At 40.0% G+C, this 17,073-nt stretch overlaps 2 protein-coding genes and 1 long non-coding RNA gene across 3 annotated transcripts; 1 reads left to right on the forward strand and 2 right to left on the reverse strand.

Moving 5' to 3' along the window:
• On the forward strand, window positions 1-15,077 carry LOC309689265 (uncharacterized protein). The gene is made up of 6 exons (XM_082505555.1): window positions 1-125; window positions 205-424; window positions 13,446-13,657; window positions 13,770-13,917; window positions 13,996-14,105; window positions 14,436-15,077. Exons 1-6 carry the CDS (start codon window positions 27-29, stop codon window positions 14,745-14,747), a joined length of 1,101 nt encoding a protein of 366 aa, XP_082361681.1. The 5' UTR covers window positions 1-26; the 3' UTR covers window positions 14,748-15,077.
• Window positions 4,005-8,182, reverse strand: LOC309689266 (uncharacterized protein). Its single transcript, XM_082505556.1, has 10 exons — window positions 7,565-8,182; window positions 7,162-7,442; window positions 7,044-7,082; window positions 6,864-6,937; window positions 6,682-6,759; window positions 6,206-6,411; window positions 5,765-5,927; window positions 5,556-5,662; window positions 5,318-5,462; window positions 4,005-5,180 (listed from the first exon to the last, which is right to left on the reverse strand). The coding sequence occupies exons 1-7, from the start codon at window positions 7,605-7,607 to the stop codon at window positions 5,911-5,913; spliced, it is 738 nt and encodes a 245-aa protein (XP_082361682.1). The 5' UTR covers window positions 7,608-8,182; the 3' UTR covers window positions 4,005-5,180; window positions 5,318-5,462; window positions 5,556-5,662; window positions 5,765-5,910.
• LOC309689267 lies at window positions 8,675-9,963 on the reverse strand. The gene is made up of 3 exons (XR_014271318.1): window positions 9,608-9,963; window positions 9,302-9,441; window positions 8,675-9,094 (listed from the first exon to the last, which is right to left on the reverse strand). It is a non-coding gene; the product is annotated as an uncharacterized lncRNA (long non-coding RNA).
• Window positions 15,078-17,073: the final 1,996 nt, after the last annotated feature.

Consider the following 17,073-nt stretch of genomic DNA (forward strand, 5'->3'; position numbering starts at 1 on the left):
CCCTTTTGAGAGCAAGCCAAGGCCAAATGGAGCGATACCCCTCTAAGACCGAAATCACTGCAATGGCTAAAAAAGTTGTGGAATATTATCCTATGCTGCAGGATAATGATGCAAGCGTAAAACACGTAAGTTCTTGTATTTGTGTCTCATATATAAATCATTTTGTTTTGTTCAGGGGGCATGATATATATGTATTTTCACCAGGAGAGCATTAATGCCAAGTTACAAAAAAGGCTGCAAAATATGAAAACCCCAGTAAAAAGGCAAGGACCAACACCGGAGAGGGGACGGCCCAAGAGAAGGCTCACTGACCTCTACCCAAGGGATGAAGAAGCTGATGATGAAGATGCTGATCGCAGTTCTTCCAGTGGTGCATCTACTCTGTTATCACCTGTCAGAAATTCTGACAATGCCTCCACTTCATGTGAGTACTAGTAATTTTGTAAAATGGTTATCAACACACAGCCAGTAGTAGCTTCCAAAAAATGATGGCGGCGCGTACACACGCAGCGGCTTCTCTCTCTCCCAAACAAACTACTTTTTCGTGTTTTTCGTCCTGTAAGTTGCAGTGTTTTTGTAAGACTTTGTCGCGTCTATCTGTGTGCAAGCGAGGATATGCCCGAACACTTCTTCTCGACATCGGCAGAAACAAACTTTTTAAGTTAAACTCTGTGGACACCGAGAAGCTGAAAGATCTGGGTCTGCTCCGAAGGCCTACTAAATCACCGACTATGGCGTTATTTTTGTGCCACTATTCTGAGCGCACGTAAAAAAAAATTGCAGGTGCAAGTGTTGCATTTTGAGGAGAAATTTATTTTGAGCTTACAAAAGCTGAATTTGAGTGAACAAAATTCATTGCTGCGTGCAAAAAATGTATTTCAGTGTTTGCGCTTATCCATATACACACACAATAGCACCCCCTCTCGCTCAGTTTTTTCATTTGCGCTTGCTCGCAATGTGTTGCTTGCGCTCACAACATTCTCTGCTTCGTACGCTCAACTCTCTGTACACCGTTATAAGTGTGCCACAAAACCAACCAATCACAGACTTGGTTTCAAAAATTCTGATTGGCTCTTACGGTCTCCAATCAGCTCGCTAGCTACTGCTTTCCGGAAACACTGTCCGAAATGTAGCTAAATCCAGCTAAAATCTCTTAAACCCCAATTTGCGGATAATATCTTTAATCATTTTATTTTAAAATATATTATTTTTTAAGACTATTGTTGGTGTAGTAGAATGTAGTTGCATCATACAACCATGCCAACTGACTAATTTTTCCAAATTATACTTGAGTAGCTCTTTTTTATGTCGTCGAATACTGAATAGCAGCACGAAAAGAGCATGTCCCGGCCACATGTAAGTAATATAAAATCATTTTGTTAATTATTATTCGCTTGATAACTGACGTTAGCTAATTTGCAAACTATGCAAACTTGAAAAATGATGTACCTCATGTAGTTTGTTTTATGGGTTGTTTATTTTTGTCTGAGATACATCATTTCATTGTACTTGTCCATGTTCCTTGCTGCTTTTAACAGGACATACTGAGACAGCAAATGATGCATAGACTCCTCTCTAAACTGGAAGCTGCTTTAAACCAACAACCACTAAATCTGGATTATTTGGAGTTCTTGACTCGTCATGAGCTTGTTCTGTTTGAATCTTTCTCTCAGCAAATAGGCGGTCTGTCAGAGATTACAGAGGCTCTACAAAACGTTCATCATCTGGTTCAGTGTGAAATTAACATCAGCTCTGTGGCCATTATTGAACTGGAAACAGAAGTTGGTCTGGGACCTGGCCACCCCAAAATCGTACTAGAGAGAGAAAGACTCAAGAATTTGTTGGACATTCAGCTGCCAGTCAGCTGCATTGCTAAATGTCTTGGTGTTTCAAGAAGAACAATCTACAGGAGGATGCAAGAATTTGACTTGTCTGTGAGAGGAACATACAGCACAATGAATGACCAAGAGCTGGACAACATCATATCGGCTATCAAAAATCAGATGCCAAATGCTGGCTATCGAATGGTTCAAGGACATTTGGTTTCTATGGGTCTCCGTGTTCAGTGGTGGAGAATGATGGCCTCCATGCATCGAGTTGATGCTGTAGGGATCTTCAAACGGATCACAGAACTAGGCTGTGTTGTGCGAAGAAGCTACTCGGTGCGAGGCCCTCTCTCCCTGGTCCACATAGACACAAATCACAAGCTAATAAGGTAAAATACCCACTTATATAGCTTTAACACAAGTTGGGCAAAAAGATGCACGTTATACTTTAAATCTGCTTTAATCAACCTTATCTGATAGGTCTTTCAGTGTATTTATAATATTTTAAAAAGCACTTGATAGAGTAATATTAAGTAAAAGGAATACAGGATGTGTAACAAAACCAGCAATATTGGTAATTGTAAATTTTCTTGAGCAGTTATTTACACTTTGTATATCGATATTTTCCATGATAACAAGCCTATCAACACATAATATGTTAAGTGCTCCAGAAAACTTAAAAAAAATCATGACAAGAGAACTAAAATATTTAGTCTCATTGAACTTATAAACATATAAAAATGTTGGTATTATTTTCAGCACACCTGACAAGTGTCCAGTTTAAGTCAGTGGCAAGTGTGCATACTGAAAAATGTATTTTCAATGTCTTACATGTTCTGCAAATCAAGCCTTAGTGAGATTGTTTTCCCTCTGAAACAGGTACAATGTTGTGATCTTTGGTGGAGTGGATGGCTACTCAAGGAAGGTAAAAGTGTAACTGTTATGTAGAATATTTGGTAGTTTTGAAATGAGAGCTTTATTAGGTTGTTTTTTTATGAACATGAATTATTCAGCAAGCCAACATAGTGGACGATTTGCAATTATTATTTTTTTAATTTCTAATCAGTTCTTTACCAAAAAAGGTTAAACTAAAAGGCCATTTTCATTTTTTGATAAGTACTACCAATATTGATGTATAGACTACTCAAGCTTTGAATTATGGTTATGAACATAGAACCGTACAATATTCCTTGAACACTTATTATGAAACTGCATTATTAACTGAAAAACTATACATGATCTGAAACCAGATCTTTAATTTTCCATTTGTTTTCACTGCAGGTCCTGTACTTGGATGCAGCAACTAACAACAGGGCAAAAACTGCATTCTCATTTTTCCTGAGATCAGCCCAGCTTCACGGCTTGCCATCAAGGTTTTATGCCCTGATTTAATTTATATGCTAGCAACAAGTATCATTAAAGAAAACTTTAAAAATTCCTTAAAAATGTATTTTTATCATAGGGTTAGGGCAGATCAAGGAGTAGAAAACCTGGACATTGCACATTTCATGTTTGCCACAAGAGGAACAGGGAGAGCGAGTTTCATATCTGGAAAGAGTGTCCACAATCAGAGGTTAGTCTTTTGATGTTTTTTATATTATTATTGACTGCATGGGTAGATTGTTGTAGCAGTTCTGATATTGATTTGAAGCATGAAATACCTGAAATCCAAATTCAAATGTATTTACAGAGTAGAACGACTTTGGTGTGATGTCTGGATTGCAGTCACTAGCAAGTACCATGATATTCTTCACTCACTCGAGGAGGATGGCCTGCTTGACATTTCAGATGTCATTCATCTTTTTGGTGTCCACTACATCTTTGTCCCTCGACTCCGAGCAGATCTTGTCACCTTTGTTGGAGGATGGAATAATCATCCCCTCAGGACAGAAGGTGGTCTCACTCCTGAACAGCTCTGGTGTATGGGACATCTATAAGAGCTGGACGAGGGCGAGAGACTTGAGGTACCAGCTCATAATCTGTTTTTTTTTTTTTTTTTTTTTTAATTTAAATGTTGAATTTCAAAATTTTAGTTAGCAGTTAACTCTTCTCTTCTGAAATTAACAAATTAAAACACTTGCAGCACATCTGGGAGATGCTTCTGGTGATTTTATACATTCTTGCTTATCAATTACCACTAATCTAAATTACAGTAAGAAGAACATGAAAACAAAGGCATTCTTTTTAAATTGTTGTATTTTAATGGAAAAAACGCTTACACAAAATAACATTCCTCCCAAAAGTACCTATTCTGGAATAATGACCATTATATATGTTTGTGGATTTGAAGGAGCTTCGGGATCCAGGCATTGACTGGGAGAGTGCTGTACTGCAAGAAGAATCTAACAGCACAGTTGTGGTTCCTGAAGTTGAATGCCCACTGGATGAGGAAACCCTGGAGGGGCTTCAGAGAACTATTAATCCCTTGGAACATTCTGAGTCACACGGTCGTGACCTGTACATACAATTCTTGCTACAGGTGTCAAACCAACAGTGACACTTAACATGGACGTGAAAGTCAACGTTCTTTTAAGTTCTCAAATACTGGATTTCTTTGCTAAAACATTCAGATTACAAGTAGACAAGCAAACAAAGCACTTGCTTATTATCTATCAACGTAGGACCCTACACAAAGTTTTGAAGTCTTGTCATTTTCATGAAACGGCTACGAACATCTTAACAGCTAATGTTTACAAACATTTTTACTCATTTAGTTTCCAAATTACAAGACAACAATGTGTTAAACTCTGTGGAATCCACCACCATATTTAACTGCTGCACTCATTATGGTTTTAAACACTGTGTAAGTGTCCAGATGCTGCACTGGAAAAGTCACAGTACAAGTGCATGCACTCACAACTGGGTAACAAATGGAGTGATCTCCCAGCCGCTCCTTACATTCATGGTCAAACTTGCATGTTATTTTGAAATGTCTCTTTTCATCAGGAAGGATGGGAACATGGGACTGGCCGGTCATCCACTGGAGCACATGGTGGACAGCAAGAGACTCTGATTTTTCACCACCTGCACCGCCTGTGTTTCCATCTGTGATGTTTGAAAATGTTTCTGAAGTCTTTTCTAAATAAAAAGCAATCTGGATTACAATGTTTTAAATTAACAACTAAGAATACTTTCTAGTGCCCTGCATGTTAAAGCAAAAATATTTAACAGATGCATACGGTATATATACAATACTATAGGTATATACAGCTAATACTATATAGTACCTGATACTTCAATCTCCTGCAAGAAATCTTGCAAAAAATTTATGATCTTCCTCTCAGTTCTCTCCCTAGATGTCCCTTTTTCACTGAAATGTGGTTGGCAGCTCATCATAATGAAATCAGCGTCTGGCTGTAAATAAGGAAATAAAGTAGATTATATTATAGATATATTGTTCATTCAAAACTAATAAATAAATACAGGATAACTACAGTACAGATAAGTGGACTGTCTTTGGATCAGACTGAAGCTGCTATGTTAATACTTACTTTGAGGATTTTCCCAGGAACAAACAAACTGTGGCAAGCTTCAGGATTTACAGCCATCAGGTTCACAAGACCATACAGTTCCATGCCCTTTCGGAGCTGCTGTAGCATTGGAATCAGTCTTGTTGTAGAGTGTAAGACAATAGCACTTAAAAAAAACAAACAAAAAACAAACAAAATGAAAAACTAGTTGGGGATGGGGGGGGGGGGTTAATGATCTCTCTGATTTTTTCTCCCTTACCGGATCATGCTTTCCTTACTATCCATCTTTATCTGGTTTGTGTATCCTCAGCTGACAATTTCATCAGCCCACATCATCAGAGACTGTATGTCTGCTGCATCTTCAACCTGGAAATGTATAATGTGAAAGAGGAAATACAGAAGGTTAAAAGTGTTTAAAAACACCATACTCATAATATATCATGTGCCAGAGCTAAACCAGGTGCTCACTTTGCGGATGAGCAGGGAAGATTCCACATCTGCAACATCCTCCTTAGACAGACAGCTGAAATCAACCTCTCCTGAGCAGAGGAAATTGTAGCACCATTCTTTGAAAAAGGCAGGAGATGGGCCTCCTTGGGCGAGGCTGACTGCAATTATTTCACCAACAGTTCTGTGTAGACAAATGATTATAATTCATTTTCAGGTAACATTTACAAAAATATCGGATGCGTATTAAATGTAATACACAAAGCTCGTATGTAACCAATCTGAAGTTTTCATTATCAAGATCGGTCAGAGAATACTTCGGGGTTTTGCCCTTGTTCTCAAGTCCTTCAAAGAATCTGCTTTCAATACCTGAAATCATGTCTTTCATACAAAAAATATCCGCATTTTTAAGTTATCCATTATTTATTGACACTAGGACAAAACAGGTAATAGGCAACTCACCACTCAAAAACTCTTTCCTAAGTGCTCCTGTATCCACGCCTGCCTCTCCAATGAAAGCCACCCTAAGAACACTGGTGGGAGATGCAGCTTTTTTTCTCTGCCACTGGAGAATGCCTCTGTCTGGAAGGTCTTCTCTGTCCACACACAACTTAAATTCTGTTGTGGTGTCGACTTGTTGTTCAAGGCAACGCAATACATCTTCCACGCTTAACAAAAACAGGGTAGAAAACATCCTAAGCTCTCAAAGAAAAATAATCATCTTTAGATTAAAAGAGGCTACCACATTAAACGTGATTAGAAATTATTGCAGCATGTTCTGTGCAACAACCTTTAACAATAATTTAAAGTAGTGTGATCATAAAATGTTTTATATGAAATTAAACCCCAGGTATTGTGTAAAAGATCTTACACACATAATTTTAACAAATGGTTCTGCATAATAGTGTGTATATGAACTATAATAGAGCAAAAAGTACCTGTCTGTTGTGCATACTGAAGTTTGAGCTGATGTCCCTGTAGTTTGGTCATTTTCTTCAGGCACCATGCATTGAAAGCTGATGACAAAACAAAGTTTAAAAAAATAAAAATAAAAAATACATATGTTTGTGTGGACTGTTACTGATTAACATTTTTTCATAAACGGCTGAAAAAAGATTACCTATCCCCACACAGACTCGCATGGACTGTGATCTCATCTTCAGGAAAATCCTTAGTGCATATTGGACAAATAACCTACAATTCCAAAAATGGGTACATGTTAGGCATAGTGGGAAAAAGATCATTACCGATACAAAATTCATTGTAGTTACTATGGTTTTTAGTAATGTGCTAGGTTTACCTTGCATTTGCTTTTCACAATGCATAACTCCGATTCCTGCTGAATCAAAAAACAGTAATTGTGATACTATATTATTCAATCAAAATTGCTCATTTTGATTTCATCAAAATTGTCTCACCTCATCATCAGTCTCATCAGGAGAGAATTTTCCTTTGCACGTATTGATGTGTACTGCAAGCATCTGCAGAGGCATAACTTCATTACACTGGTAACATATCTTCTTTGGCATCTTTGAAAAGTGCTGTGAGTCGGGAGGTAGAGGAGATGTGTCTAATGTTTCCTGAGGAGGTACTATGTAAAAAGTGGATTTGCCACCTCCTGACACAGCTTTCAGTGTTTTGACAGAATATCCTTCTGTTTCAGGTGGAATTACAGTGAGCTTTCGTCGACCACTGCCACCTTTATTGACAGAAAAATAGCATAAACAATCAAGCAGCAAAAGTATCAACTACATAATCATAATGCAGTATGAGCACGCAAGAATGCCAAAAAAATACATAAAAACTGAATTAACAACAAACCTGTTGCCTTATGTAAGAGCCATCCTCCACAAAGATATTCCATTTTTGGAAAGGTTTCTTCCAGAAGTCTAGAAATCTTAGTTAAAAACACAGTTAAGCAGAATGGAACACTAAATGGACTGTGGCATATGATTCAGGCTAAATGCGTCTGCCAATGACTGATTTTAATACTGACTACACAAACTTACCTCTGCATGGTCACCATTAGGGCTGCTCGATTATGGCAAAAATGATAATCACGATTATTTTCACTGAAATTGAGATCACGATTATTTGACGATATTTATTTAACCCTTTAAGACCTACTATAGAACCAAGTCCACCAGAGCTTATATTATTTTTTTTACATGCTGTAGTGCCATTTGTGGGAGCATTTCAAGTTGCTATACATCAATACAACTGTTATAGCCCATATTTTAATAATATGTATGCATTAAGTCCATAGTAATTACATAAATTGCAAAAAAGTGCAATAAACTACAAAAAAAATTGAAAATCGCTTTTGTTTTGTTTACATATATTTCTACTTGGAGAAATTTAAGAGGTTTATCCCTCAAAACTTTAAATACAATAAAGTTGCAAAAAATAGTTTACAACAACAGGAAATTTATTTTGAGTGTCTTCATAGTTTTATTTTGGAGATACAGCAATTTTTATATACTGCAGGAAAAACAAAAAACAATCCTATGATGCAAATTTGCAAAGAAAACAGCATGTGCATCATTTCACTGTGGGAAGTGTTACGAACAGCTGATAGGAACGGCAAAGCGTGTTTCTGGAATATTATGTTTTTGTTCCTGCAAGCGCTTTTTATGCAATTTTTGCAAAGCTATATGTGGAACGAAACCGTGACCGAGGACAAGCTGATGGCATCAGATGTAAGTACAACTCCTCCGGTTTCATATGCAAAACAAATTATTGCGCTAGCTTACACGGTTCAGGTTCTACAGGGATTTAAAAATAGTTACGCAAAACGGAGCGTGCTGCTCTGACCGGCTTTAAAGGGTTAACAATGACTTTAAAAAAATAATATAAAATAGTGTGCAACACCACTGAAGTTTTTTTTTTTTAAACTCTCTTTTCAACCAACGGCAGTCACACTTTCCGAGCTTCCCTCGGGTCCTCTTAATCAGCGGTCTCCAACCTTTTTTGCGCCACGGACCAGTTTATGCCCGACAATATTTTCACGGACCGGCCTTTAAGGTGTCGCGGATAAATTAGGGAGGGGCTAATAATCGGCTCAGTCATTTTTAATGATCGTTGAAAGCCCAGATCGTAATCGTGATTAAAATTCGATTAATTGAGCAGCCCTAGTCACCATCTTCTGGAAGAGACACTGTTTGTCTCCCCATGCCAGCTTGTAGGAGTTCAAGCTCCTCAGCTGGCAAAGGTGTGTAGGATGTGTTTTTTGACAGCAAATAAAAACTGAGGCCTGTGGTCTTACTGCCTGCCTTAACAAGCTGCTTAGTAGATGTTAAACATCTCTTTTTACCACGGCTCAAGTGTGATTTGAAATATCCTGGAAATGACCTGTGGGATGAAAATGCATGAGTTTAAAAAATGCAGTGTTGCATAACATAAGGGTTATTGTTTAATAAAGTTATTAAATATGACATCAGTCCTTAATAGCACATTTTAATTTAAAAATCAATGTTGATAAATCCACAAACCAAATAACTTTAACAGAAAAGATTGCAAAAAGTTAAAATAAAAAAAACACACAAAAAAAGCAAAAACCTTGTCATCTCTTGCTGGATAGTCAGATTTCTAGGCTCCGGCTGCCCACTCTCTGTTGGCCTCCCTGAAGGATTTGTGGATATGTTGTTAAGCAGCAAAGACACCAGATTTCTTACTGCTGACTCAACTGCACCATTACCCTAAAAAACATGATTACGATACACTGCCTCAGTAAGACAACTACGCTGGTAATTACCCATAAGGATAGCTTAAACTCTACAGCTGCATCTGTAACTACAATTTCACAGCATATTAAACAGAAAGGACAGCAAATTACTAAATTCACACAAAAAAAATTAAACTCACCTGATACTGTGGTGTAGTATTATTGGAGCCATTGTTTGATTCTGCCATCTCTTCTTTAGCTGCAGAGTAAATCAAAAATCCCTCTATCTGCAAGAAGCGAGGCTGAGTGGACAGTGTTTCCGGTGTCCGGAAAGCAGTAGCTAGTGAGCTGATTGGAGACCGTAAGAGCCAATCAGAATTTTTGAAACCAAGTCTGTGATTGGTTGGTTTTGTGGCACACTTATAACGATGTACAGAGAGTTGAGCGTACGAAGCAGAGAATGTTGTGAGCGCAAGCAACACATTGCGAGCAAGCGCAAATGAAAAAACTGAGCGAGAGGGGGTGCTATTGTGTGTGTATATGGATAAGCGCAAACACTGAAATACATTTTTTGCACGCAGCAATGAATTTTGTTCACTCAAATTCAGCTTTTGTAAGCTCAAAATAAATTTCTCCTCAAAATGCAACACTTGCACCTGCAATTTTTTTTTACGTGCGCTCAATTTTTTTTTACGTCCGCTCAGAATAGTGGCACAAAAATAACGCCATAACCGACCCCCACTCCCGCACTTCGCCCACAATGGATGCGCCTCAAGCGGTGTGAGAGGAAGCAGAAGAGGGGTAAGCGCGGTGGCATCCGAGCTAGGCTAGCGGCTAGCCCACACAAACCCGCCAATCCTCTCTATCGTTCTGGCCAACGTACGCTCGCTAGAAAATAAACTGGACGACATCCGACTGCTACGTTCATCTCAAAGGAATGTAAAGGACTGCTGTGCTTTTGTGTTCACGGAAACATGGCTCAGCGACAGTGTCCCGGACCGCGCCATTCAGCTCGACCAGCTAACATGCTACCGTGCTGACAGAGTCATCGTCGCGGGAGGTAAGACCCGCGGGGGAGGACTTTGTGTTTACATCAATGATGCCTGGTGTCGCGATGCTGTTGCGGTCTGCAAACACTGCTCACCAGTGCTGGAGTTAATGGTCATTAAGTGCCGGCCATTCTATCTACCGAGGGAATATACAGCCATACTACTGTGCGCTGTGTACATCCCTCCCTCCTCCAATGTCAACAACAGGAATGAGGCACTGAATGAACTGTACCAGCACATCAGTGAGCAGCAGACAGCCCATCCTGATGCTTTTCTCATCCTGGCTGGGGATTTCAATCATGCAGACTTAAAGTGCGTGTTTCCAAAAATACAACAACACATTGACTTTCCAACAAGGGGAAATAACACACTGGACTTTGTTTACACCACCCAGAGAGGAGCTTACAAAGCTTTTCCCCTCCCCCACCTCGGCGCCTCAGACCATATCACTGTCATGCTAATGCCTGCCTACAGACCGCTCGTTAAAGTCACCAAACCGGTTCATAAGCAGATAAAAGTGTGGCCAGAAGGGTCTTCAGAGGCTTTACAGGACTGCTTCAACACCACAGACTGGAACATGTTTAAGCAGGCTGCCACCTATAACAACACCACTGACCTCCAGGAGTACGCAGAGACTGTTACTGCCTACATCAACAAGTGTATTGAGGATGTAACAGTCACGAAAACCATAACTGTCCGGGCCAATCAAAAACCATGGATGACAGGAGAGGTCTACAGGCTGCTGAAAGCTCGGAATGTTGCCTTCAGAGATGGAGACGAGGCAAGCCTGAGGACAGCTAGGGCCAACCTTTCCCGTGGCATCAGAGAGGCTAAGAGACAGTACTCCAGGAAAATATCTCATCACTTCAAAGACAGCAGAGACTCACGGAGCCTGTGGCGGGGCATTCAGACCATCACAGATTACAAGCCCCCACCACAGACCTGTGATAGCACTATCCCCCTGCTGAACAAGCTGAACACTTTCTTTGCTCGCTTTGAAGTCCAAAACAGCACCACTGCACAGAAGACCCCACCCCCTCCTGGTGACCAGGTGATGACTCTGTCCCCGGACAGCGTGAGGAGATCCCTCAGCAGGATCAATGCACGTAAAGCTCCGGGTCCTGACAACATTCCTGGTCGTGTACTGAGAGACTGTGCAGTGGAACTCACTGATGTCTTCACAGACATCTTCAACATATCACTCATCCAGGCTGTCGTCCCCACATGTTTTAAAGCCACCACAATCATTCCGGTTCCAAAAAAGTCATCTCCCTCCTGCTTTAATGACTACCGTCCTGTTGCACTTACTCCCATCCTGATGAAGTGCTTCGAACGACTAGTCATGCAACACATCAAGACTGTCCTGCCCCCCTCCCTGGATCCCTTCCAGTTTGCGTATCGGCCCAACCGCTCAACCGATGATGCCATCTCCACTGCACTCCACTCAGCACTCACACACCTGGACAAAAAAGACTCATATGTTCGAATGCTGTTCATAGATTTCAGTTCAGCATTCAACACTATAATCCCCCAACAGCTCACTCAAAAACTGGTCCAGCTGGGGCTCAACACCTCACTGTGCAACTGGCTGTTGGATTTCCTCACCGGAAGACCTCAAGCAGTACGGGTCGGCAGTAACACATCCAGCACCATCATTTTAAACACGGGGGCCCCGCAGGGATGTGTGCTGAGCCCCCTCCTCTTCACTCTGCTGACCCATGACTGCACTCCATCATACAGCTCCAACCTCTTCATCAAGTTTGCGGACGACACAACGGTGGTGGGTCTCATTAGCAACAGGGATGAGACCGACTACAGAAGCGAGGTGAGACGCCTGGCCACGTGGTGTGCTGACAACAATCTCTCTCTGAATGTGGAGAAGACAAAGGAGATTGTTGTGAACTTCAGGAGAATGCACACCCAACATGCTCCTCTGACCATTGACGGAGCGTCTGTGGAGAGAGTGAGCAGCACCAAGTTCTTGGGTGTGCACATCACAGAGGATCTCTCCTGGACGTACAACACCACAGCACTGGCCAAGAAATCACAGCAGCGTCTCTTCTTTCTCCGCAAACTAAGAAGAGCAGGAGCACCAGCCCCCATCATGCACACTTTCTACAGAGGCACCATCGAGAGCATCCTGTCGAGCTGCATCACTGTGTGGTTTGGAGCCTGCAATGCGTCCTGTCATAGAACCCTCCAACGCATAGTGAGAGCTGCAGAGAGGATCATTGGTGTCTCTCTCCTCTCCCTCCAGGACATTTACAGCACCCGTCTCACTAAAAAAGCCCTTTGCATAGCGGCTGATCCCACGCACCCAATGCAAAGCTTCTTCAAGCTGCTGCCGTCGGGGAGGAGACTGCGGAGTCTCCAGGCCAGGACCAGCAGGCTGAAGGACAGCTTCATCCATCAGGCTGTCAGGAAGCTTAACTCCCTCCCGATTCTGCCCCCTCTCCCCTCTCTCCTCCACGGTCTCACTGAACTCTGTCACACACACTCACACACACACACTCTGTGACTCACTCACTGGCCTGCACCAGTTACCAGTCACTTTGTGGAGCATCGGACTGCCATTACCTCATAAGACTTTGTGTTACACTATCTCATACCGTACATTACCAAATCTCCATTTGCACTATTTGCCTATTTGCACTACTCTGCCTGGTTTGCACTCAATGTCATTTACCCTTATATTGTATATTGTATAGCTTTCTTGTTATATGTAAAATTGTATTATATTATTTAATTGTTTTTTACTTTAAAATATTTCACTTGCATTTTTAATCACTCTTATATTTAAATGTTCATTTTCTATTTTATCTAGGGATTGAGAGTAACGAAGTTTCTATTCTCTGTATGTCCTGTACATGTGGCAGAATTGACAATAAAGTTGACTTTGACTTGACTTTGACTTTGACTAATGTTTTGTGGAAGTCTACTTCAGTAACAATGAAAAACCAAAATGCTCTTGTACTTCTCTCTATCTTAGCTGACAAGGATAGTCGGCAAATACAAGCAAGACATTACAAAACATTACAAGAAATGTGTAAGAAGGCAAAACCAAACCAAGAATATGTGTCCCAGCTATTAGACCTCGAGTTTGAAGCCAGAAGATCCTTCATTGACTCAGACACCATGAAAGAGGAGAACAGAGCTTGCCTCATCTTGGATGCATATCCATGCTTTAAAGAATTGCATCATGTAAGTTTTTGGAAGAGTTAATAAATAATCACTTTAATTTCAAATATATTTGGTGTGGTAGTAAAGTTATTTTGATTTTATTTGTCTACTTATTTTTTTAAACCTATTGTAGGCGTTGGGTGAGCTTCGCAGAATTTTGGATCCCCACAACAACAAGTTCATCAGTCAAGTAAAACTGAGATGGGAAGAATTCTGCTCCAGGGTAGAGTTCTACGGTGTGTCAAAGAAGGCAATGAATCCACCAATGACCATGGACAAAAGTAAGTTTTACCATTTGAATACAAAGTTCTCATCCTTTAAAATTTATGTTTATGAAGGTTTGTTTCTGCTTTGTCCAGCTGAAGCCCACCTTGCACTGATGAAGGCTCTTCCAACCCTCTTTCCCACACCTGCCCATCCACCAAAAAAGATGGGGAATGCTTCTGAAGCATTTCTACATGTCCTGAAGGTAAGTTTTATAAAATTTGCTTATAAAGATCTACAGAAAATTTGGCAAACAAAATATTTCGGTCAAACATGACTCAAAAATGCTTTTTCAGTTTCAGCCGAAAGACTTAAATCTATAATTTATTGTTTTCATTAATTTATAACGTATTTAATGTACACGAGTGTGGTCACATAAGAAGTCGCTTGATAAACCATAAGTCAAAACTACTATAAAATGTGTGTAACCAACAAAGAACAAGATAATGACATCTCCAACGTTATGATCAATTCCCAGCAAAAAAACATACAATTAACATAAGATGTTGACTGTCATGTCTTTTGTGTCTTGCAGCCTACAGAAGATCCAGATGCTGTCCTCCAGAAACGAAGCTTGTCATGTCCAGTAGTGATGTTCGATGGCTGCAAGTGTGTCATTGCTGTTGGTAATTTACCAGTTACAACATTTGACAAAGAAAAAATTGGTGAGGCTATGATATATGTGATGGCATACTTTTATGCACTCCATCTGACTTACCCCAAATGCGTGGCAACCCTGCTGTCTGTCATTCAGACAGAAGTTCTCCAGGATGCCATTCATGAGCATGACACTACATCATCTTACAGAAAAGCCCTGGCAGAATGGCATGCATTTATTGGAAAGTAGTGTGTAAATTTCAGATAAGATTAGGAGAGGGCACTTCTGTTTTGTTTTTGTTTGTTTTTTCAATCTGGGTCTTATTTCTAAAATGGAAAATGTTCATTTACTCACCCAGACAAGTTTTGTGGTATTTGGTGTCATTCGGAAGAAATTTGAATCTTTGTGGTCTTCCTATGTCACTCGTCAATTTTAATGGGGCAATGGCGAAACCTCTAAGGCTGTTGAAATGTTGAAACCACTTAAACAAACTCATAATGTTGGACCTGTACTGTTCAATTGTATCTTTATTATCTGCAGGTTATTGTTAAAGTGGACAAATAAAGATGGACACTTTTACTCTGTTTCAGTTTTGTTTTGTCCTTAATCAGCAATATAATCTTAAAGTAGTGTTTAGCTAAATTTAAAAAGAAGAAATTTCTTAAAAAAGATTTAATGTACTAGTTTTTAGATTATTTGCCTTGATTTGTTTGTTAGAATAAGTGTTTTATGCCTATTTTCAGATTTAATTTCTTCAACATTTTACTTAGAACAAGTGGTTAAAGCTTATTTTAGGTTTCAAGCCATGATTGGTTGCCTGGAATAAGTGTAAAAGACTTATTTTTAGCTTTATTATCTTTATTTGTGGCCTACAATCAGTGGTTAAAGCTTATTTTAAGTTTCAATTGTTCTAATTTGTTGCCTGTAATAAGTGTAAAAGACTTATTTTTAGCTTTATTATCTTATTTGTGGCCTACAATAAGTGGTTAAAGCTTATTTTAAGTTTCAATGTTCTGATTTGTTCCCTGGAATGAGTGTAAAATACTTATTTTTTAGCTTTATTTAAATCTAGATATTGTTCTTATTTCAAGAAATCTTATTAAGAAAAAAACACTTACCCCATGGGCAGATAATTTCACTTGTTTTATTTTATTTTTTTTTCATCATTGTTTTTATTGCAGATTTTCCTTTAACACGACAGTGTCTCGACAGTAGACACAGAACAACAAAACAGTACAAACACAAAACGTACACAACAGCTCTTAAATAAGGCATAATACAAGATACAAAATACAAAATATAACATACAAGAGGTGGTGAGTCAGTCTTACAGCGCCCGGGTGGTGATCACGTGTGTAGTAGTCCTTTGAATAAGATAGCGGAAAGGTCCGGTCCAATATAGTCCAAAAAGGGGTGCCACATCCCATAGAACTGACCCACACTGTGGTGTATAACGTGTGTGAGGTATTCCAGAGGAATCAGTTCAAAAACTATTTTGCGCCAGCCACAGACAGTGGGAGTCCTATCGTTGATCCATTGTAAGAGGATATTTTTCCTGGCTGCAAATGTTAGAGTGTTATACAATCTTTTGTTGGCCGCCGCTTTTAGGCGGTCACTTGGAAGACCTAGAATCAGGGACAAAGGGTCCATCTCTATATCAACGTGGAAGACTTTCCCCAGTTCACCTGTAATGTCAGCCCAGTATTCTTGAAGCTTATAACAGGACCAAAAACAGTGAGTTAAAGTCCCTACATCAGTTTTGCACTTAAGACACACAGGGGAAAGAGAGCGGCTGAAGAGGTGTCTGCGGTGAGGGGATACGTGTAATCTGTGTAAAATCTTAAATTGGATTGCTCTTGTCCGAGTACAAATTGAAATCCTTTTTGCGAGAGACCAAACGGTATCCCACTTATCTTCATCTATGGTTACCGACAGTTCCCTCTCCCACACACCTCTAATCCCCTGCGCATCAGTGGTAGTCAAAGCATTAAGCACATGGTAAAATGAACTCAGAGACACCGTCAGCTGTTGCCCAAACAAAACCCTCTCAACATCAGATACTTCAGGGTGCTCAGCAAGGGTTGTATTGTGAGTGATATAGTGTCGTATTTGCAAAAAACGAAAGAAATCCTGTCTAGGCAAGCCGTAACTGTTGGTAAGCTGTTCAAACGACATGAGTTCACCACCCGAGAAAAGGTCACCAAGAGACTTAATATTCTTATCAGACCATCGTTGAAAGCCGGGGTCCAAAGAACCCGGAGGGAAAGCAGGGTTATTCATTATAGGGGTAAAGGTTGATGTTATTCTCGATCTTCCCTCAAGACGGCGGACAATTCGCCACGCTTTTAGGGTGTTGATTGTTACAGGATTTGCACAAAGGGCCTTAATTCCGTTAAAATCATTACAAAATAATAGATCGCTCAGTTTGCATTGTGACAGAGCTGTCTCAATATCCGACCAGATTGAGGTTTTACCCCTAACCCAGTCGTTCACAAATCTTAAATGGGCAGAAAGCTGATACAATCTAATATTAGGTAGATCCAAGCCGCCCCTGGAGCTTGGCAGATGCAACACT

This window comes from Aulonocara stuartgranti, assembly GCF_965226115.1.
Source record: "Aulonocara stuartgranti genome assembly, chromosome: 15".
In the NCBI taxonomy this organism is placed as follows: domain Eukaryota; kingdom Metazoa; phylum Chordata; class Actinopteri; order Cichliformes; family Cichlidae; genus Aulonocara; species Aulonocara stuartgranti.

What these genes read in the sequence shown, in the direction of transcription:
- LOC309689266 (XM_082505556.1), bottom strand. Translation starts at nt 7,607, where the DNA reads ATGGAATATCTTTGTGGAGGATGGCTCTTACATAAGGCAACAG. An exon ending in CTGATGAGACTGATGATGAG is followed by an intron (nt 7,083 to 7,161) that starts GTGAGACAATTT and finishes TTTTTGATTCAG; the next exon opens with CAGGAATCGGAGTTATGCAT. An exon ending in TCAGTATGCACAACAGACAG is followed by an intron (nt 6,412 to 6,681) that starts GTACTTTTTGCT and finishes GTTTTTGTTAAG; the next exon opens with CGTGGAAGATGTATTGCGTT.
- LOC309689265 (XM_082505555.1), top strand. Translation starts at nt 27, where the DNA reads ATGGAGCGATACCCCTCTAAGACCGAAATCACTGCAATGGCTAAAAAA. An exon ending in ATGATGCAAGCGTAAAACAC is followed by an intron (nt 126 to 204) that starts GTAAGTTCTTGT and finishes TATTTTCACCAG; the next exon opens with GAGAGCATTAATGCCAAGTT. An exon ending in CATTTCTACATGTCCTGAAG is followed by an intron (nt 14,106 to 14,435) that starts GTAAGTTTTATA and finishes TGTGTCTTGCAG; the next exon opens with CCTACAGAAGATCCAGATGC.